The 24422-nt window shown below is 35.2% G+C and overlaps 2 protein-coding genes across 2 annotated transcripts in view; one reads left to right on the plus strand and one right to left on the minus strand.

Moving 5' to 3' along the window:
• LOC135075102 (protein singed wings 2) overlaps nucleotides 1-4935 on the minus strand; it is a 66744-nt gene extending 61809 nt beyond the window's left edge. The window contains exon 1 of the mRNA XM_063969440.1: nucleotides 4618-4935. Within this exon, the coding sequence (XP_063825510.1) occupies nucleotides 4618-4624 (7 nt within the window). The 5' untranslated portion in view covers nucleotides 4625-4935. The remainder of the gene's footprint in view (nucleotides 1-4617) is intronic.
• A 14775-nt stretch (nucleotides 4936-19710) lies between these two features.
• On the plus strand, nucleotides 19711-24018 carry LOC135075557 (probable basic-leucine zipper transcription factor S). The gene is made up of 3 exons (XM_063969976.1): nucleotides 19711-21335; nucleotides 21648-21821; nucleotides 23805-24018. Exons 1-3 carry the CDS (start codon nucleotides 19719-19721, stop codon nucleotides 23859-23861), a joined length of 1848 nt encoding a protein of 615 aa, XP_063826046.1. The 5' UTR covers nucleotides 19711-19718; the 3' UTR covers nucleotides 23862-24018.
• The last annotated feature ends 404 nt before the right edge of the window (nucleotides 24019-24422 follow it).

Genomic DNA, 24422 nt, shown 5'->3' on the forward strand with positions numbered 1-24422 from the left:
CATGTCATCTGAATATTGCATTGTCACCCGAATTACATGTATATCCGAAATTTTAACTCAATCAATTGATGAAGGATTTCTAATAAAAAGACAAATACATTTTCAGTTTATTCTTCATAAGTGACACAGAGAGAATGACAATAGACAAAAGCAGAAACATTTGCTTTTTTAGGCCATAGACAATACTAGGTACTAATGCGTTCCAATAGGGATGATGACTGGGTAATGAAATCGAAATTCTATTTAGTCCGTCAGACAGATAATTAGAAAATAAATTAGACTCATATTTTTTAATTTTTTCCATAATCGAATAATTACAGTATTATATTGAGTTGAAATCTCGCGTGACGTCACATTTGAGTAAAACTTCTACTCAAGCGTGGCGTATCGCGCCATTTCAACTCGATGTAGCACTGTTATTATTTAATTATGAAAGAAAATAAAAAATATGAGTCTAATATTTTCTAATTATCTGTCTGACGGACAAATAATTGAAATTTTGTCATCTAGCCTAGTTGTCGTCAGGAAGTTGGTCAAACATTTATGTAGTTACCTACATACATCATAAATTGCAAGCTAAATAAAAGCTTGTAATAAAGTCGGGTTTGTTCAAATTTCGAGAACGACTGAACCGACAAAAGCATTAGAAAATTTACGAAAAATAAAATAAAATTTTATCCCGTACAAAATGTTCATGGATTTTGTTATTTTTATTAAATACCTTTACGCCTGAGTTAAATGACACCGACATCAAGGTTCATCAATTTAAGTTTAAAATAATAGGCAGTAATGTATGAAGAAAGAGCTTCTATTCTGTATCTACCTATGCCCGTGTATTTTTGATCGGTGTCAAATCGGAGTTTTTGGTGCGGGGTACGCGGGTGTTGCTCGCGGCGTGAAGGTCAAACGCCCAAGGTCATTGAGGACTCTAATCGCCTTAAATGTCGGATTTGATTTCAACGTAATTTAATTTCTTGGCTTAGAAGACATTTACTTAAATTACATAAGTAAAAGGTCATTGAAGTATTCTTAGATCGTGTCGAAAATATGACCCAACAATGTATAGGAGGTTCCTTAAATCAATAGCATTATAATTAAACGGATTTGAATCTATTACCTTACTAAATCTCAACTGTTGATGTCAACCCCGAAGGATTCGACCTTAGATTTATGGTAAAAAATACGGTGGGTATGTATACTTAGATTTAGATAGGTATATTAGCACTATGTTTGACTACATCGACACTTTCAGCTTTAGATTTCAGCAATACCCTCCCTTGTAACTAAAGAGTTTTTTATTAAAGAGGTTGTTATTGTTTTGATTTTTTTTACATTGCAATTATTTTGCTCTGAAATATGTGAAAATATGAGTAGCGATTACCAATAATAAATTTTGTATGACCTAATCTATACTTATAATGAATCTGTAGAGAGGTCAATTCTGTACATGAAATATATTTTCAAAATAACTATCAGGGGATGCCAAAAATGCAATCAGTAAATTTTTTGTCTGTCTGTCTATCTGTATGTTCCTTATAGAAACAAAAACTACTCGACGGATTTTAACGAAACTTGGTACAATTATTCTTCATACTCCTAGGCAGGTTATAGTATACTTAGGAATTCCCACGGGAACGAGAATTAGCGGGAAAATCCTTTTGTATCAAAAATCTAAACCGCTTAAGTTAGATGCTTGAAATTTGGCATGCAGGTACCTTAGTAAACTTAAAGCTTAGTTACAACAGGATATTGCAAAATTCCCACGGGAACGGGAGTTAGCGGGAAAAACATTTGTATGAAAAGATCTAAATCGCGTAAGATAGATGAAGGGGGGTAAAACGGGATCCACGCTTACGAAGTCGCGGGCGGCCGCTAGTATTAAATAATTTGTAGGTCCTCATTCATCGGCAACAACGGGTGGCTATTCTCCACGCCATCACTACCTTTGGTCATAAGATAAGCAAACGCCTTCGGATTCTTTATCTGCATAGCCCGGCGCCAAGACAAACGATTTCTATTCTTGTGTATTGTCATACTATCTTAATTGTTATGGATACCCGATTCTTGCTAAGTTATATTAAGATAACTTTTCGACTTTTCACCCTTAAACTTTTTGTCTTGTTAGTTTTGTCTCATTTTATTGAACCTAACCTTTTAGTATAAATTGGACCCGCCAAGCCTGAACGATTACATTTTTAACTGTCAAATAGATAGGATACCTATTTTAAAATAAAAAGTGAGAAAATAGCTTACAGCGTAGTAATTTTATTACTCGTTACTCTCAAAATACAATCGATCAATCATCCACCTAATTGAAAAATAACGAACGAGTTTAGTTAATAATTTGTCTTAGTCACAATATTATAATCTAATCTAAATTACACATATTATTTGTAGTAGGTATAATATCAAAACAGAAAAAACAAAGAAGTTAACCAATCTTAAGCATAATTGAAAATAAACATTGGCAAAAAAAGAGTAGATTTTTTTGTCAGAGGTACCTAAATTGAAAACGTTTATTCACCCCGCAGGGCTTTTCAAATGAATTTTTTCGTACTTACCAAGTATTTTGATAAAAAATATCCTATTCTTTATTATGCATAATAAAACTGAGCAGCGTGTACATAATGATTGTTTTTTTTGTGTACATGTACATGTACCTATTCTTCTTAAGATTTATACAATTGTATTGGTGTAATTAACTGTTGGTGAACCAAATAAATAATATAAAATAAAATAAAAATAAAATACGAGTAAGTATATCACATTAAAAGGGATTGTAAATGATTGTCTGAATCAACATACAATACTTCTAATTACTAACTATTAATGTGATGTGAATTGCCCCTTCACTAGACGCAGTCATCAATGAAGTTCTAACAGTGCGTAAGTAATTTTTTGAAGGTTTTAACATTTTGATGCCATTGGATGAAGAAAGACCGCCGCGTGTTTTTTTCCGATCAATCTCCTGTAAAATGCATTTTTTTGACATACACACTGTTAGAACTTACTGACGATATAAATAAAAGCCTTAACGTGTCTTCACAAGGCTTAACGTGTCTTCCGACTTCCGAGATACAAAATATGCTATCGACCATTCCCTTGATTCGAAATGAATGGTTTTATTTAATAAGGAAGTTTTCACTTCTCGCATTATTTGGTTTAAAATATTTTTTTAATTATTAGGTATCACCTGCATATACAAGGTGTGGTTTTGTAAAACAACGCCTATCGTTCTGCCTCCTTCCAAAGGTTGCTGTGCCCTAACTGGGTCCACATTGTTCTGCTTGAATTGTAAGATGCTAATGCTAACGTGGTGAAGCAATAAAGTATTGAGTATCACCAGAGTAAAGGACAATGACCAAAAGTGGTCCAAATGTCCACCACTAATGAGACCTATATTGGCTTATAGTCCATTAAATAGAGATTAACTTTCAGTATGGGACGAAAAAAAAAGAAGCTGTCAGTAAAAAGTTACGACTGTAGGAATAATTGTAGTAGTTTACGCGCTAATCTCAGGAACTACTACTGGTCCGATTTGAAAAAATATTTTTGTTATGGATAGCCCATTTATCAAGGATGGTTTTAGGTTATATAACATCACCCTACAACCAATAGGGACGGAGCAGCGACCACCCTACCATAATTCCAATATTGTTGTCTTTCTTCTGAGTTTATTTTTTTTCTTTTAGTGAGAATCTAACACGGCACACTAAGCGACATGACATAACATGCATAGATTAATCCAAAATGTGCGATGGGTAGAATGATATCAAGAACATTTTTCAGATCAAAAGGTAAAAAACATGACTTTTCATTCAGTCATAACTTTTTACTGACAGCATATTTTTGATTCCGGTTTGGTTATAATGAATCAGTATTTAGTAGACTATTTTACTACATAGGTCTCGTTAGTGGTGGACATTTGGACCACACTCCATACATTTTTGGTCATTGTCCTTTGTTTTGTCTATGGTATGACTCGCTTCAAAGTAAGTCGGGATATGCGGTGAGGACAATAATCAAATCATTTAGAAATGGCAATGGTTGTGGCAATGGCCACAAAGATTTAAGATATATTTTTGGTTAACGTTATGTGTTTGCCAAGTACCTAATATATTGCATTAAGAGGAAGTTTACCTAGTAAATTGTGTTTGAGTATACGTTAGAAGAGATTAGCCACACTTTGTTTTGCACTAATAGTCTACCGCACCAATAGTCGTAGGTATAATCTGTGTAAACCTCCGAGGTTATTATGCATATTGGAAACTCCCAAAGTAGTCATTAAACAAAAACAATGAATTAACTTAAAAACATCATCAGGCGTTTTACGGTTTGAAATAAGCCTAAGAAGCGAACCCATTCATTTGAAATTAACATAAATTGGTACTGTCTAAATAAATAATACAACATGGAAAAATTTCAAGAATTGTTCACTGATCCGACTAAATCAATTTAAAACTAAATTAGTAATTAGTTTTAAATTGATTTAGTGTGTCCCTTTTTGAAGTTAATAGAAACATCTTATTAAAACTTTATATTAAGTTCTTATTTTATTTTTCAAAGTTCGGCGATGATAATAAGGCGGAAAATTATGAAAGATTCATTATTACTCACCCTTCATGATTTCATTACAGTTTAGAACTCGTGACTGATATTAGTAGGTAAAGATGAATTGATTTTAAAATATTTTTATTTTAAAACTAATAAAAATTCACTGATATAAATATTTGCACTGAATCATTAAGGATTCTGATAATTGAATACCGTGAACTTAATTGGTTACCTATAATTTCAAATGGACTAGAGTAAGTACGAATTATGTATATTATTATTAATATAAAAGATATACGAAAAGTGTTTGTAATGTTGAAAACCGCGCGGAAAACTTGACTGTTTTTCCCGGAGCCAGAAAAGCGGCTGTGTCTGAGGCGGATCGGGCTCGACTGAAAACCTGAAAATCTTGAACAAAACGTTTCGCACGTTTACGATCCCATATCATCTCAATATGGCTTTTATCTCAAACCAATAAGGTTCGTTATCTTTGCCGAACTAGACCTGTATCATGTTGCCATTAGATTAAACGAATGGTTACTTTTATGATTACTATGGTTTGCACCAATTCTGGCTATACGATAATAAGTAAACATGTGGTCACTAGTTTTGGACGGTTAGAGGATGTTCAATGTTGTTCGAACTTATCTTCTTTTTAAAGACATTAGTTTAAATACATTTAGATTGCTACAGTGCTAGGAGATTCAAATCGCACTACTTTGTGGTAGATTTAGATAGATAATTATATAATTAAGAAACTTTAACTTTAATAGACGATTTTACTGTAATCAAGACAATTGATTTAGGTAATCCATGCCATCCCATCATATTACAATTTTTCAGTAGGTAGGTCAGTTTACTGTAAAATGACAATAAATAGACACGTGAAATGAACTATCCAGATGTGTTATATCTAGGTATAGGTAGGTACTATTGTTTATTTAAATAATTTATTTATCACTTATGTGAAGAAAGGTCATTTGCAAATATTTGCATTTCGCATTATGCGAAGGCATGTGCCTACTCCATTTTAAGGCATCATTAAAGGGACGCGCTTCGGACCCAGCCAGTCATAAATAAATAACGGGCAGATAAAGCTAGGCTTCCAAAATTAAGCTTCTTTTAAGATTTGGGTGTTCTGCTGGATGTTTTTGCTACCGTCTCGATATTTTTACAGGGAACTTTCATTAGGGACCAACTCCTAAGTCCCAAAAAAAACGGCTGTTTCACATACCGCACCCTTAATAATATAGGGGCACAACTCAAAATTTTTGGTTTTTTACTTTTTGTACTAGAGAGGCATATTTTCGTCAGTTCTACAAGATGGCTTTCACAGAAATCGAAAACAATGATCAGATAAAAGAGTTCTACATTTTGTGCCCCTTCCATACTTTCATCTATCTTCCCGCTAGAAGGGCTGAATCAGAGACATGCCGATATTTGTCGAATCCGGCCCCCGCGACTGTGGTCCAATTTGGAGTTGTGCCTTTGTGTGACAAACTTTTAAGTAAGTGTTAGTGAGCTAAGTCTAATTAATTCCATATATTTCTAATAATATGTTACATTTTCATTTTTATTACATTGATAAAGTCCCGTTAATCATAGAAAATTATAAAATATAACTTTAACTTTAGTTAGGCGGACCATGGATGGGTGTTTGTAGTTAAATTTACAACTCTCCTATAAAAGTAATTTGCTTCTTGGTATTAATTTTCATACCTATTGGTTGATTAGGAGCCTATAGAATGTTTTATCGCGATGCTAAGAAATAAAGCGGTGGTTATGAAATACTTCCCGACAAATAAACTAATGATTTATAAAATAAGAGACATACCTACGTGTTAAGGCTATTATTAACGTTCACTCGGGGCTCGGGTTGGCTTTTTTCTTTGTTTATTTCATGAATAAACGCACTAGTCAGCCAAAAGGTGAATTACTTTAATATGTTAGTGTTATAATTTATAATTATATTCTTTAATTTATTACGGTCACATAAATTGATGCTAATTAATCACTCAGATTCTGAGGACTGAGGATACATCGAATTTGTTTTAAAATTATCTTTTCACGTATTAAGTTACTACAATTTTACTGATCAGCTATTAGACCTTGAAATTTTCAGTTTGTCTAAATTTAAGTTCTAAAGTGCTTTTTGTCTTAAAAATATGAGTTCGTAATGTAATCTTGTGTTAACACCAGTTTTTATTAATATGTGGCAAATATTGTACACAAAAGCAAAGAAAAAAGATCACGGAGTTTGTGATAACAAACCAAGCATACTCTGGGATTAAAATTTTACAAAATAATAAATATTGGGTGTCCAATATCGTCGTAAACCTTGTGTACCTAGACTCTTTGCAATACTGAAGTCAAGCAGGACGTAAAGGGCTTCTATTTGGAGGGCCAAAGATATGTATTGAGCTTTCTAATCACTAAAATGATCAAAAGCAAAATGATGATGAGTACGGAAAAATTAAAAGCAGCTATCTTCGATGGACTGCAAATCCGTGCACTTATAAAAGACTGTATTTGTAAACCATATAACACAAATTGAATCTGAAGCATGGCTAAGGTGCTTTAGTAGTAAAATATTTTTTGGGGAATGTTAGAACACCAGAATAGATATTCTTGTGTTCAAAATTGGTTGCTAAAATCCTTCAAAAATTACACACGCCAATTTGAGTATTAAATTGTATTTTTTACAATAGCCATTTGAACTGATTCCCACATAATGTGGGTGATTATAGTAAGGGATAAGGAGAACGGTTCCTTCCACCAGGACAGCAGGATAGTGGAAAAAAGATACCAAGGTACTGGCTGTTGGACTTTAATAAGTGATTATCCTGAACAAATCCATAACAGAAAACCTTACAGAAAAAGTTTTTGTAGGTTTTTTCTTTATTTGATAAAAAGCATATTTTTTATAGGGTTAGAGTCCCTATCTATCTAAGTAAAAATATTTTGAATGCATAAAATTAGTATTTTCATGTCGGTTTTCTCAGAGAAATAGCTAATAGTCTTTATTTTAATCTAATTCGACATATCTAATAATTTTCTAGTATTCAGCACCCTACTCTTATACTGAATTGGCTATAAGCTACTATACCGCACAATAACTGTCCCCAATGTTATTGGGCGTAAATCAATATAAAAATCGAATAATACACTTATTTTTAAATATTAGAGAGCAATATTAGGGAATATGCCATATAAAACAATTCAGCCTAAGAATTAGATGGGCACAAGTACAAGTAATACCCAAAATCACAACAACAGAAATAGTAAAATAAAGGCCTAACTTTGAAATATTTTTTTAAACAATTTTTTTACATACTCATAATCAATATTTTCAAAAATGTCTCATGTCAAATTATATAACAGATACCAGAGATGAAGTATGCTTCATTTGAAAGTTGTAGCTGATAAAATAAAGATTTTAGAGCCAATTATGTAAAAAACCGCGATCCGCCGATTGGTTTTTTGGCTTTTCCCAAAAAACTGAATTTTGGAGTTGTGCCCATTCATTATTAAGGGTGCGATACATTCTAATCAATCTGTATTGAACTTTTGTAATAAACTGATTTTTTGTGATTTCAGAGTTTGTCCCGTAGTGAAAGTTGTTTATTATTCATGGGTAAAACATCCTGTAAAAATATCGAGACTGTAAAAAATTCACCAGTATGTTGCTATCTCGGCGAGATCAGAAATAATGAAGGATTCTAAATAAAAACAAACATACAATCCAATCTTTCCTCTTTAATTAGTGTAGATTAGTACCTTAATAATTAATTACTTCTTTACTGAGGTATTCAGAACTTTGTCATTGTCTAACCGTTCCCCTTAATTTTATTTACTAAACTATTGAATTAATGAACTACATAAACTAAATATTGAGAAATAAAAATAAAATATGTCCTAAATCGCTGTCCAAACAACGCGATTTTGTTTATTTACACTTTTAATCACTAAGTTTGAGATATTGACGACTATGTTTAGTCTTTAATCAATTTATTTACAATAACCTAATTATTATTTATTATATGTATTTGTCAAAATGGTACTATCTAAACTATTAGTCAAAATTAAACTATTATAGTGTTTGCTTTCCCAGCTCAATATTATTTGCAATACAAGTCAAAATATACTCATTAAGTAAGCTGTTTACTTCCTCATATAGATAGATAGAATAGAACACACTATATATTGTATACCACACAAGACAAGATAAGAAATGTGAGTAGAATTACTCACAGAATTACTACACTTGGTATTTAATCACTTTTTATTACAGGACTAACGGGACTATTCCCTGTCGTTCCCCACCGCTGCAACTCCTGTGTAGTCAGAATCTACAGCTTGACCGCCAATAAAAACCCAACTATAATGAAGATCAAGTTTAACCCGGCGGAAAGTTAAACTGTCATTGGACCCGCAATAAACTCAATCAATGAATATAGGAGGAGTTCGAAGTAGGTTCAACTTATTACAGGACTAGCCCGTTTGACAATGAGAAATGGAATGACCATGTGGTTTGGCGAGTCCAAGCTTTTATACATGTCTCTATAAAAAAAGGATACCTGGGACTCATCCCCATTAAGTCTAAACATTCGGAAAACAATTTAGAAGGCGTGGGAAAGGTTGTCCAAAACAATTAAGATAGGACAAAACAAAATTGCATAAAGGTTGTGTTTATATTGACGCGCCGGGTTGCTAGTAGGTACTCAAATGAGGGCTATCGTTTTTATACTTAACAGTTGGCACCCCTGGCGATTGACAGGACCTTACTCTACAGTGTCGCCATCTTGATGAGTGCAAATGCGATAGTCCTCCTACCACTTTAGCGCTCACCAGTTGGTGCCACTGTCTTCGCTACTAGCAAGTGACAGGACCTTACTCTACAGTGGCCCTAACTGGTAAGCGCTAAAACGATAGCCCTCATTGCAGGTAAACATTTCGAAGGCAATAAACAAGTCAGTTTTTCCCGGGGGTAAACTAAAAGACGTCTACTTCTGGACAAAAGCCAAGAATTTCCACAGCGACTGGCCCTGCGCTCCGTAAAGGAACTAAAGTCGCTGACATAGCCCAACGGATTAGCAAGCTGAAGTGGCAATGGGCATGGCACATAGTACGCAGAACCACAGGCAGAACTGACAGCCGATGGGGCAGCAAGGTTCTGGAGTGGAGGCCATGTACCGGAAGGCGCAGCGTAGGTCGTCCACCCACAAGGTGGACCGACGACCTCATAAAGGTAGCAGTAAGGCGCTAAATGCAGGCCACCAACCGGCCATTGTGGAAATCATTGGGGCAGACCTATGTTCAGCAGTGGACATCCTATGGCTGAAATGATGATGATGATGGTCCTGCGCTGCCCGTATCCAGGTGCCTTCCGCGACCTTCACCATACCAAATGTGTTGGTTAGCGCATAACTCAACAATGCCTGGATCAATGAAGTACAAGGATGGTTTTTATGGCGAGAAAAAATCGAATAATTTCTGAGAAAACTCAGGGCGAAGCCAAAGGTGGAAAGCTAGTACAGAATAAAAGTCCAGAGACTGGTGAGACGATAACTATATTGTGTAACTGATGATACTTAGCGAGGATGAGTCTTCAATGCGTCCGACCGGTACCGAGGTTGCGTACTGACTGATTGTAAACTATCCATCCCTTAATCCTCACAACGGTCGATTGCTCTTGAAGGTAGCAAGCAGAACACAAAGTGAAAATAAAACAATTAACTAGAAAGACATTACAAAGGTTAGCGTTTCTTTTGCCTTTTCTTTTTTCTTTTGTTGGTCTTTCACCGATGTAACATGTGGTCCATAGAATTATTGTAATAGATACGTAATCGTAATAGATTATTGTAATGGATGCAATAATTCTATGGACCAACAATGGACCACATGTTACGTCGGCGAAACACTGAAAAGACTATGACAATACTGTATTACGTCTTACAAACAACTTATTAGTGTCGTAAACCCTAAAGGGCGCAGATGCGTTAAAAACTACTATTAAAATTACTTAAACTAACATGCCTTAAAATTGACACGTTAAAACGAACAAAGTATTTTAGCTGTAAATTTGTACAAGAAGTAAGTATTTACAATTATCTAGTGATATCTGGGACGTAGTCGCCACACATCAGATAGTACCGAATGTTAACCAAATGTCCTAGTAAATGGGACTTTATATTTACAAATTCATTAAATTCGCATTATCACAATATAATTATCAGTCTGCTGGACATTAGGAGAGTAAGCTATTTATTTAACAAACAAGCTAGTTTAGAAATGTCCATCACTGCAACTATCTAAAGTTAATAAGGTTAATGATGATGATGATGATCCATCCGACCGATTTTGGCCATGGCGACCACTCCGACTCCTAGCTGTCTTGGTGACGCTGGTGTCCCCGAAGACGCTTACATAGCCGATCTTCGCGGCAAACCTCCTCGCACATTGAGGGCATCTGAGCACGCCGCCAACATAGTTATAGTTAATGGCGTCAGATGGATTATTAGCAGATAAGGTTACTAGCAGTAGCATTAAATAAATGTTAAAGTCACATTGCACACTGCGTATTTATTCCGCCAGACGGTGTGGTATTTTATTCGCATGTTTTTTTGCATATTTCTACCATGTCGGTGACCGGTGACGGACCCTGGCTTGAATGAAACCTCGTAGGGCACCGGAGGCCTCAGAGCAGACCGGTTTTAGAAACGAATTTGTGAGCCATGCCATAAGAAAACAATGACATTCTTTATTTTTTAAAATTATAATCAGTTGCAGTTTTTAGCAATTTTAAACTGATTAAAATTTAAACCACCCCTTAGTCGCCTTTCAATCATCTACGAAGGTGATTGAAAGGCGACTAAGGGGTGCGAGTGACGAATGCTATAAAACTCCGCGATACCTAATAATTAAAAAAAAATATCTACGAACCCTGCGGCCCATCGAACCCTAACCGATATTTTTTAAGTTTAAGTTTAAGTTTTGACCTAATCTAACGATTTCGACTTAACAGTAAGAAAAAAAATACCAAAAAAATAAAACAATAACAATATTTTTTATAATTTACTTTTTTTATCTTGACGCGGGTTAAAATGCAGCAATCCCATTTGTTGAAGGTCATTCTGATGGTACATACCATAATCTAAAAAAAAAAGGTTTGACAGTTTTAGAGCGACACTGCGCCATCTACGAAAAGCTTTACTGCGGAACCCCAATTGTTCTGCTGACTCCAGTAATTCCCTTCCTTCGCACGTGCGACGCCTGTGCGAGCGCAAGCGCAACGGCATATAAACATTCAGTTTAAAAAGGAGCGGTCGTGTCACTGTGCTCCTAATTTTTTTTTGTAAAATGATGTAACCTAATTGATTTCTATGTATTTGTGTAGTGATAGTTGTGTTGAGGATTGTGTTCATCTTAAACTTTAATCCAAAGGATTTATCATTAAGAGTAAGTGTTTATTTTGATCATTAATCAGCTCGTTATTTAATTTGTATTCAGATGCGTTATTGTATGAGGAATGCTGCTGATTTAGATAAGGACTTTATAAAAATATTAAAGTTTAGTTAAAAATTAAATCTAAGCACGTGCAGCAAACGTCAAAATTCTGTCAAACTCCATACAAAAAACACCGGTTATTGTTATATTTACTGTTAAAAGAAGATGGTGCAATTCAGCCTTCAAATTCTGCTGGAAATTAATTAGCAAGTCATCAATGATTGGTCAGTTTTATTACATAGATCGCGGTCGATCTCTAATACTATAAATTTTAAATGAAGATGTAGGTAGCTGCGGTCTCCCTCGACAAAGTGCCATAAAACACGATATTATTATATTCAATTGTTTTTCTTTTTTATTTGCATTTATAAATACATAGGTATATTTATGAAGCGTGAGACTACGGATATTTTATTATGTTGCCAAAAAGGTTTAATCACAACTGTGGATACCAATGTGTTTATGATGTGCTGTTTTCTGTACAAAAAATACCGGTGCCCAGCGATTTATGAGTTAAACTGTCATTTGTTAATTTATGTTCTCTCAAGTAGTAAGTACCTACGAAGGGTCGATTATCTTGGCAGCTCATTAACAAAAAATAAGGGTGACTCTTATAACACATTTAGTGGAAACAGCAAAAAAATACTTTTGAATTTATAGTTAGTCTCAAGTTTCAAAATACTTATGTTTTTTGAAACAAAAAAAAAATGAAAATACATAATTATAGAAAACTAGCTTTCCGCCCGCGGCTTCTGAACCTGAATTTTGTCTGTCACAGAAAAACTTTATCGCGCGCGTCCCTGTTTCAAAAACCGGGATAAAAACTATCCTATGTTCTTTCCCGGGACTCAAACTATCTCTATGCCAAATTTCATCAAAATCGGTTGCGAGGTTTAAGCGGGAAAGCGTAACAGACAGACAGACAGACAGAGTTACTTTCGCATTTATAATATTAGTTGGGATAATTTAATTAAAGTACGAGTACACAAAAGTACTATTACCTATCTTGTTAAATGCTTGCCGATATTAATTAATATTATTAAATAATTAAAATTGATACACATGTAAAAATAAGATCTTTGTATGGTTTTAATAAAGTTGATAAATGGCATTCTACTTATAATATGAGCAATACAATGGTGACCCTTCATTTAAAATTAAGTAACACACGTCCCTTTGATTTTGAGACGAAAAGTACAGATAACAGCACAACAAGCGAAACACTGTGGCCACTGTGGTCACCACAAAAATGTGTAGTCAGATTAGTCAGACGTGCTATCGTCTGTGGGCTGACTGCGAGTTTACATCAAACGCGCTCACTAGTAAGCGCATCGCATCGAATTTGGGTTCGATGGATTTGGCTTTTTGAGAACTTTAGTGCTAGATGATGTTCAGGATCCTGAGATTGATAAACAACTAAAAAGTGTAAAAAAGAATTATAATTGTCGGCCGTTTGGTGTAGTGGTTCGAAACGGACTACTATTCCGGAGGTAGCGGGTTCGATTCCCGCACAGTACAAACATTTGTGTTCATAAACATATTTGTTTGTATTGGACTGGGTGTTTTCTATGTATAATAAGTATGTATTAACAAAAAAAAAGTATTTAAGTATGTTTATATCCGTTGTCTAGTACCCATAGTACAAGCTTTGCTTAGTTTGGGGCTAGAAGCGCAGTGTTAAATGTCCAAGGATATTTATTATTTTTATTATTTTATTTTTAATTAAAAAAAAACTTTTTTAAAAACAAGCTTTATTCTGAAACGCAGTTGTACTAAAACAAAAAAAATGTATGCAAGGTCCAAATAATTTCGAAAGCTTGTAGCGCAAACAGAAGAAAAGAGGAATAAATTCCATGCGCGAAAAGTTTTTTTAATTATAACTTTATTTTTTGACGCGCTCACCGTTTGATGAAAACTCACACTAAGCCCTTTGTACACTCGAAGGGTCGCAACACGTGCATGCGGCTATTAAGCGCCGGCCTTCATAAATTACTTCCATAGATTTGTATACCCATTTGTATCTCACTCAATCTGTTATCAGTGAAGTTGACAGTCTTTCACTGGTTTTTTGTTTGTGACAGACCAGCTTTTTTATTTTCTTGGTGAGGAAAGATATATTCGTCATTTGAGTCAAATGGCGTCCACTGCTGGACAAAAGCCAGAGAAGATAAATATTTGTTTATTTATTATATCATAACTTTGTTTAACAATTAAGTTAAGGTAACTTTTTTACACTTTACAAGTTTTACTCATCTAAGTAACTAGATTTTGCAAAAATGTAAACACTCTTTGAAAGTCACTTATCTTAATTTCTTATTAGGTAGGTACTTGCGTACAGTCGTAACTCATAAGTTACCTATAACACAAAATATTTTGTGCCTATAATTAGGATTTTACTGAAGCAACTTATAAGTGTAAAGGCGGGGTAAAAGTTTGTGCGAATAATATTTAACATATACTATATTTAACACCTTTGCTGCGGCAGTAACTTTCTAATACTTTCCATTCCTTCGGTACAAGGTCAGTAAACCTGGTATTAAAACTTACATTGTGGCGGCACAAGGCTTAAAGACCTTGTAATATTTAAGATATATTAATTTTATTTTTGGCTTCATGTTAATAGATATTGTGTTTTTTTTCTTTGAATATTAATAATAATGCATTTATTGACATACACCTGAAGGCGTTCGTGAATAACTTGTTTAGTATAAAAATTATAGCTATATTCAAAATACAAGGCTTATGCACCCTGTGCCGCACTGAAGTAGGGAAGTCTGGTGGATATTCTAGGGATGTGAAATACAAATATCGATAGTTTAAATTAAGTTTTAATAAAAAAATTAAAAAAGTAAAAAACAAAGATGTTTTAATAATTTAGTCTAAATATTTTACAAATAAGACATACGTGCATAAATACTTAAATAAGCTATATTTAAAGAAAACATATTATTTAATAACATTTAGTTACAACTTCAAATGTTTTTCACGAAAAACATTATTTAAATTAGCAATCGTGTAGCAAATTAAATTATAATCAATTTGCAGTTTTGATTTTGTTTGTTTCTCTTGACGCCATGTCAACATGTGCATTTCTTACGAATGCGAGGCAACACTGGCTGCACGAAGCTAGCGTGGGGTGCGGTACCAGGTGCGCAGGGTACAAGGTGCTTCGACCTGGTTTCGCATTGTGAAGACATTTTATTACTTCCGTGCGGTACCAGGTCTAAAAACCTGGTATTAAGGTAGGTACATCATTGGATTCTATTTCAAGAATACATCGTAGATATATATTCATCACTTTCCTACACCGGACCCAATTGAAGTTATGCCTTTCGCACGACAAGGAAGACTATAATTTTCTTAGCCGCACGGTAAGCGAGACGTACACAAGGTCTATAGACCTGGTTTCGCACTCAACGTGTTAAGTTGCACAATATCACAAATAATATACCTACATGTAAACTAGTCAATGAATGAATCAACCGAAAACGCTAAAATATAGTATGTATTGATAGTACCTACTTACAAGATATACATTCCGTGGCATCATTGATAAACCTTTAGAAACAGAATAATCCCAACTAATATTATAAATGCGAAAGTAACTCTGTCTGTCTGTCTGTCTGTCTGTCTGTCTGTCTGTCTGTCTGTCTGTCTGTTACGCTTTCCCGCTTAAACCTCGCAACCGATTTTGATGAATTTTGGCATAGAGATAGTTTGAGTCCCGGGAAAGAACATAGGATAGTTTTTATCCCGGTTTTTGAAACAGGGACGCGCGCGATAAAGTTTTTCTGTGACAGACAAAATTCCACGCGGGCGAAGCCGCGGGCGGAAAGCTAGTGACTTAATAAAATCGTGTTTACCTACGTCATCTACATACCGCTGACCCATCGAAGAGACACTATAAAATAAAGTCACGCTCTCTCTAGTAGGTACGGTGTTCACTACTACGTGATCCTTAGTTAAGTTAGTAACTCATAAGTATACGTTAGTAATAACAGGTAAGTACGTAATTATAATTTAATTAAAAAAAAATACTTTCACTCACGGGGAAAAGGTTATTTCACACGAACACGACAGAAACTGGATTGCCGTGGGAGCAAGTCCTTAAGTGTTGTTTTCTCCCTGAACGAAACACATGTGCACGCCCCATTACATTCAGGCACAAAATATAACAGAAGACAAACTCCATACTAAACGCGCTCGAGCCACGCACACATAGACACCGCTCTAGCAAGACTGTCTTGGACGAATGCGAGCGCGACGTGGCGCGAGCGCGACAGACGTTCGCCACACGTTCGCTGTGGTTGGCTTGAGTCACGCGCCGGTCAACCGCCTGTGATATTATTTTGTTTTGCGAAATTGACGAAAATGAGTGAACAGAAAAAGTCGTATTATAATTGTTCGGTATTTGGTTGCTTAAACTCATCATTAAATACCGAATTTTCATTTTTTAAATTACCAGTTGATTCGGGGAGGTAAGTAAGTTATTTATTTGAATTTCAATTGAAATTGAAAGCCAACTCAATTATTAGGAATATCGAATTGTTTTAGAGAGGTTTTAGGAATTATTGAATAACTAGCTTTTGCCCGCGGCTTCACCCGCGTGAAATTTAGTTTGTCACAGATCGTCATAAATTATAGCCTATATGTTATTCAGGGTTATAAACAATAATACTGTAAAGTTACATGACATCAAAATCCGTTCAGTAGTTTTTGCGTGAAAGAGCAACAAACATCCAGACATCCAAACTTTCGCATTTATAATATTAGTTGGATAATAGTGTCAACCACTCAACTAAATACTACTTCCTTCTCGTGTATTTGTTTGCAAACTATTACTATAATAACGTACTAAATATAAATAAGTATACGTGGATATCTGTTATTGTCTTTCTTGCATAGTATTAAGAGTAACATTTTTCTATCATAACGAAATAAACCCAACACATGACAAGACAACCCTAGCGCGACGGCCGAGCGTGCGAGCGAGAGAGGTATGCAAAGCGAGGAACATACATGAGTTTACCTTCTGTTATATTTTGTGATTCAGGTCAGACATTTTTTTTTCTAAAACAGTCTCGTTCAATGTCTGCCTGAACCGGTCGCGATCTCCTCGTTTTATATCGTACGCAGATCATCGTAGTGAGTGCGTGTGAGTCATGGTTACCTGCGTTTCAATAACAACAATCCGAATCCTTCGCGACGAGACACAGAGTACCTTACGAGATAGAGGCAGCTGGTAAGTACACAACAATGTATGTAACATATTCGACGAATCTGTTGAGGCTGAGCTGTCTGGTGAAATGAGCATCGATGGAGCACTGCTCGACAGAAAATTGCGTCCTGCATTCGTGACTCTATTATTATGTCCGTTATCCAGATACGATGACGGCACAATGTCAGTCCTCACGAAAGACATTTTATAAGACTTAGGCTGGGTTGCAATAAGGCTCAGCTACACCGGCTCCTGCCTCTGCTCAATAAGATGGATATTGGTGCATTTTTAGTGGGTAGGCCCCTCCCTTCTGGAGAGGAGAGCCCCACACACAGGAGAGCCTTTATTACCACAGCGGCGGGTATGCAACTCAATGCATTTTTACCACCTAAAATTAAAAAAAAAACGGGGTTGCACCATCTTACTTTAACTTTGACAAACGTCAAAAATCTGTCAAACTCCATACAAAAAGCACCGGTTATTATTACGATTAAAATAATATTTTAATAGAAACTGTAGTAACACGTACCGGAAAACCGCAGCGTGGGATGTCTATCCACAAGGAGGATCGATGAACTCACAAAGGTAGCAGGACGGATTATTTGAACGATGGTGGTATCTGTTGTGTGCATTGCTCTGTGTATCGCCGTTTTAAAGGGTTAATGGACATTTCGCCTACGAAAAAACTGGTCTGCGGGCGATAATGTCCACTTTTAAGAATTGAAGCAAAAAAGAAGAAATATTTTAACGAACACTCCACTTCATTGTAAGCAACCTTTTGTTTATACTAATTTCTTGTTTGAAAGTATGGAAAAACGAATACAAGTAGATGCACTTTAGTATACAGATTTCTATAAAGCTTTCGACAAGGTGGACCATTGCAGATGTTTGGCTATGTGTCCGAGCTAGCAATAACTTTAATGAGGTCTCTATCTTTACCTTACCTGATTTTATATGGTCACTACTGGACAGATTGCAGATGGAATATGAAAATTATTATCTGGAAACCTTTTTATGCTATATCGTTCAGTTGGAACATGTGCATTGTGCAACGCAAATTCCTTAAAACTAATAATAATACAAGTGTTTTCATGGGAAGTCTTACGAAAGACTATTGTTAAAGTTTTCACTCATGTCCCTTGAGGCGAGAACCAATTCCCAGTAGTCCCGGAGTTATTCCCATGGATGGGACTTCAGATTTTTTTCCTAGAGGTCCCACTGATTGGACTATTGGGATTTAGTAAAAAAAACTTGATTGTAATGATCTTGCAAATCAATTATTGTACTATCGCGTCCCTAGCCGGTCTCAACGAAAACGTGACACACAATGTACAATGTAGGTACCTACATTGTTTATTTATGTCCGTATTATGTCAAAATAATGCTGTAAGACAGGTAATAATATTCTTTCCTGTTACGATATACAGTACAAGGCATGTCTCTTATAAATTATTGAATGAACTGTATTACAAGTATACTAGGCGAACTTATTTATCTACTAAGTATGTACTTAGACAACCTTTGATAAAAGCATAAATCTGAAAAGGTCTATAGATCCAAATAGTAAAATAGCAAATATTTAAAACGAGGGTCTATAGAATTTGATAGAATTACTTTAATGCGCGGGACTCGAGGGGAGGGGAGAGAGGCTGAAATACATAAATGATGTGTTGATTGTTTATAAAACACGAGAAGTCTTAGGCTGGGTTGCACCATCTAACTTTGACCGTAACTTTGAAGATAACCGGTGCTTTTTGTATGGATTTTGACAGATTTTTGACGTTTGTCAAAGTTAAAGTAAGATGGTGCAACCCAGCCTTATTGTGCCTTGTAAAGTCGACCCCTCTACTAAAGACTTCGAAGAGTCGTTCGGTCATGTTCAGTTGACAAGCTATGCCTTTGGCAATTTCAATTGAAAAATTATAAACTGAAAATTTTATGACAAACATAATAATAATTATAACGTAGTACCTACTTACAAATCTGAAATCTCACTTCACATTATCAGTTTTTTCCTATTCCACATAATTTGCGAGCAGAAATTGAGGTATGGGAGATGAATAAGGATGGCCAATAACATAATACGTCTTTTTCATACTTGGCTTGAGGTATATTATAGGTACTTGACGCAAAGAGAACCTATAATATACCTCAAGCCAACATAAGCCTGAGTCTTTGGGCCGAGTATAGGTACCTATGTCTGTTATGGCTTTAACCTACCCATCAGTTTCCTTCAAACTGATTACACGCATTATTTACTCACTTAATTTGTATTGTTTCAGGAACTCTTATGATTGAATTGATGAAAAATTGTCCAAAGGCGTCCAACATGGTTGAAGGCATGTATTCTAATTGGCAACTATGATACTAAGCAAAATAAGTATTTTATATTGTTTTAATTATTTTCTTTTATTGGTTTTTAGAAATCACTTTAAATAATATGGCAGCTTATGACTTCAGCGAAAAGATGAAGGTTACAATTCTTTATGATGATAGTGATGAAGACGATAAAGATACCATAATATTATTCAGTGAAGAAGATTTACCAAAAAACTCTGATGAATCAAAGGATTTGGATCAGGAGAATCGTGATGACAGAAAAAGAAAAATCGATTTAAAACAACCCGACAGTTTAAGCACGGAAGATGCATTTCCAGAGAAAAAAGTAAAATCCACTGAATTTGTTGATTGTGATGAAACACAATCTGAAACAAAAAAGTCTCACGGTGAAGAAAATATACCGATAAAAGAGGTGGTTGAAAATGCAAAACCCTCTTCAGAAGAAAATAATATGAATAATACTAACACAGAAAAAACAATAAATAATAATGATGTAAACATAATGAGAAAAGAGTTTCAGGAAGTTAGCAATTATATACAAGACATTTTAAAGACTGTGTCTGAACATTTGATTCTGGTTATCAATGCTTTTCAAGAACACACTCGAATTGTAAATGAATATCGAAATCGTGTTGATGGCAATTTTCGAATACAACAATCAAAAGCACGATATAATAGTATAAAGACCCATGTTTTCCATTTATCTTATTCTGCTGTAGTATCAGTTATATTGGCACAAGAAAACAGCACTGAATTTATCGATGCATTCTTGAATAATACAATGAAAATTGCAGACAAAAAAGAACTGAAATATACACCGCAGTTTATTCAACCATTTTTTTACGATTTAATTTTTTGGACAAAACAGAAAAGAAATTTCATGGACAGTCAATCGGCTCTTGCTGTGCAGAAAAATAATGAGACCAATACTGATAATAATCCCATGCTAACAAAACAACTTTCTCAGCCGGCTGTTGTACCACCATCAAAATTAACAAATTCATTAAGAAAAAATAGAAGCAGAGAAAAACGTAAAGTAACGAGTCATAATTCAGATCAATCGTCAACATGTCCTCAAGTAGCCGTTAATCGAGAGCCGCAGACCATCCCCATATTTCGCGCAGGTCCTCCGGAACGAGAGGTTAGAATTAGTGTCCAGCCAAATATTCTTCAGCTTCAAACCAAGCAAATTACTCAAATTGCAAGTATGATAGATCGTCCGCCTCCTCCTTATCAAATGCCGACTTATAATTGGCCAGAGAATCATCATCATCGTGTGAATCAGAGCATTCAATATGCAAATGGCCATGTTGTGAATAATAATTTTGCACCACCAAATGCGGTTGTAGTTCCTCCTAATGCAACTGGTAATAGAAGTCAAGTCACTAATGATATCAATAATAATTCAAACAACCAATACATGCATGAATATCAGAATTACCATAGGAATTCGTGGCCACCAAGAAATATGGATCTACCAAGGCAATACCCTCATTTAGCAAGGGAGTTGCATCCATATTATGGTCCACATCAGCAGGACTACAGAAATTATCAACCGCAACCGGTTTCAAGAGACCAAAATCACCTTAGTAATGTACAGAAAACATGTGAACAGAATCTACGGATGGTATCACAAAATAATGTTGCAGAGAGCGGTCGATCCCTTTCGACTGACAGTGGCTTTATAAGCCCATTGCAGTTTAACAGTGGAGGATCGGTGAGTAGTTATACACAATTAATTTAAATATTTAGTGCTAAAATCTGGGAGTTATTCTAAAAACGTCAATACGTTTTTAGTTAGTTGCACGATTGCAACTAACTCAGTTCAAACGACACCGATTGCTGATTTTGAGTACTTTTACAAAATCCTTCTAATACGAGTACCTACCTATTAGTGTGAAGTTTGTATGTAGAGGATATTTTGTTTATGAATAATGTTTTTATGGAGAACGGTACATCAAGTCTGATAACCATTGAACTGACTAACAGGATGGTCACATTATTGGTCACAACCGATTTATTTTTCTAGCCAACGGAACCAGCTGCGCAGAGTCCTCACTTCGCGCCCCTGATAACCCACGTGACGTCCCTAAACCCTAACGTCGTACAGATTGCCCAAGGATCCTGCCATGTCTGCGGGAAGCCCTCGAAGTCGAAATGTATGGGCTGCTACCTCATCTACTATTGCAGCTACGAGTGCGAGGTACGAACACTACGAACAGCGTCATATTTTTATCGATGTCATTAGGCGATCTGTGGAGTGTGAGTTTACATCAAACGTCCTCACTAATGAACGCGTAAAAAAATGGAATTAAATGTATGACGGATTGTACAGCGCCCCTAGCGGAAACTTTCAAGAACTAAAATTTTCATATATATTTTTTAACGCGCTCACTAGTGAGGATGATCGATTTGATGTAAACTCACACTCAGCCCTCTGGGGACGCGGACGTAGTGTGAGTTTACATCAAACGCATTCGATATCGATTGCGTTAAAAAATATAGAAGATTTTAGTTCGTGAAAGTTTCAGCTAGGGACGCTGTACAATCCATCATACATTTAATGCCATTTTTTAACGCAGTAGATATTGAATGCGTTTGACGTAAAGTCACACCACTACGCCCCCAGATAACACATAGGTTGTTGATACTTGTCAACAACTTGGTGATCAATATCTAAGTTTAGTAAAATCTGACGATTGTGCGTATAATAATCTAAGTAAAATGTATATCATGCAAAGTACAAAAACCTAACTACTTTTAAAAATGATCCATGAAGTTCAGTTTGAGACGACACGACGGAAAATGGAACTGTAAATTATCTGTAGGTAGGTAGGAAACGGAGTATTGTACGTAAATCTTGCTGAAATCAGTTCATGGAATCGTTTGTAGCTACCTACCTACATGAATGACTCTTTCTTGGTTCACATTTCACAAGCGTGTTCACTTTACTACCTTTTCGTGCCGACCTGGGAGTTTTTGTTAGGCTAGGTTCACACTAGGCTATTTAATTATCACGCGTGTCGAGTTGAACGTGCCGATTGCTGAGTTGAACGAATACCGTTCGAACGGATGTTTGTATTATGTCACTCGTCACCTTAGTTTCATTAATTATACCTAAAGCTAGAATGTTTATATAATGTATTCTTAGTAACGACAGATTCATCTATTTTATGCCTACCTACCTAACTACACAGAACAATACGGACGATGTCACCCGAAGCTGAATAAGTACTAATGTACGGCATCTTAGGAATTTAGTAGTAATATGTGTTATTTTGCAATAAAATTGGACAGTCTGATGTAAGTAGACACATCAGAAAAACAAGTAAAACAAAATGCTACAAGGAAAATGCCTAAAAGATTACTCGGCCATTTCCGATGGCATGCAGGTCAAATTGGTTTTACGACCCCAAAACCTGTTTGAAGAAGCCTGCATCCAAATATTTAATTGCTCAGTTTACTCGTTTTATAAACTAATTTAAGTAAGATAAAAATACTTATTCTAAAAAATAATAATAAGGTACTTGGCTGTTAAGATTCTCAATAAAGTAAACAATTGCTATACAACCAGCAGCACGATGGGCAGCACGTCAAGCTAGAACTTGTATGACAAATAAAAATATTTGTTTAACTATATGATTTAGTTGTTAAAGAAAGGTTAGCACTTATGTCTAATGTGATATTGCTGTAATAAATCTTGCACAGTGGACATAATTTCTTAAGTCGGCCGTTTGGTGCAGTGGTTCAGAACGGACTACTATGCCGAGAGGTCCCGGGTTCGATTCCCGGCCGGGAAGAAATTGCAATGATGAATTTTAATTTCTGTGACGGGTCTGGGTCTGGGTGTTACTATGTATAATATTATGTATGTATTTAAAAAAGTATGTAAGTAGTATATCCGTTAAGCTAGCACCCATAACACAAGCATATTAATTGCTTACTTTGGCTTTGGGGCTAGATGTCGCTGTGTGAGATTGTCCAAAGATATTTATTAATTAATTAATTTATGTACAGTCAGCGTCAAATAGTCCGTGACACCTGTGTCCAAAAAGTTAACAGCATATCCTAATTCCAAAGACGTGTTGCGAAGTTTTTGGCTACTTTGGGTGTCACAAACTATATGACGCTGACTGTACGTAATCTGTTCGATCCATCCAGTCCGGTATTTTTTTTCTTGTTTCAGAGCGCAGACTGGAACAGACACATGTATTTTTGTAAGAAAAACAAAGAAACTCAGTGATTTCTGTAAAACGTTATTTTCAATAGTCTTCCAAGTTGATTGTCACTCAAAGTACATTTAAAAATAACTGTATAACTGTGTTGTATTTTTTTTTACATTTGTATGACAAATAAAAATGTTTGTAGGACAAATAAAAATATTTGTATAACTATCTAAACGGGTGCTTTATTCAAAACTCAAGATTTATTTATGCTTCGCTCCTATTGATCGTGACATGATGTTCCTCGATAAAATATCCAAAACAAAAATACAAAAATACTAATAGCACAAGTATGTATTAGTTAGTAGTACGTTACTTAGTACTAGTAGGTACTACTACCTGTGATCAAGTACCGCGTTCAACTGGCCCATTTTATCCCGAAGCAGAGATATGGTTATTTGAAAATAAATTACTTTTATGATTACCAAACCAATAAGCAAACTCTTCAAATATATTATTTGTGTGTCCAAATTTTTCATTTTTATTTCTTTGTTGAATTTTTTTTCTTATTATTATGGTCATTCACGCCAATTTTTTTACCTCAAATCGGTCACTAGAGTATTTGTTAGCAATAATTATAT

This window comes from Ostrinia nubilalis, chromosome 10 (genome assembly GCF_963855985.1).
Source record: "Ostrinia nubilalis chromosome 10, ilOstNubi1.1, whole genome shotgun sequence".
Lineage (NCBI taxonomy): Eukaryota > Metazoa > Arthropoda > Insecta > Lepidoptera > Crambidae > Ostrinia > Ostrinia nubilalis.

Coding starts and splice junctions, on each gene's coding strand:
- LOC135075557 (XM_063969976.1), top strand. CDS start 19,719: ATGGCAGCTTATGACTTCAGCGAAAAGATGAAGGTTACAATTCTTTAT. Junction 21,336..21,647: donor AGTTTAACAGTGGAGGATCG/GTGAGTAGTTAT, acceptor TTATTTTTCTAG/CCAACGGAACCAGCTGCGCA. Junction 21,822..23,804: donor ATTGCAGCTACGAGTGCGAG/GTACGAACACTA, acceptor TTCTTGTTTCAG/AGCGCAGACTGGAACAGACA.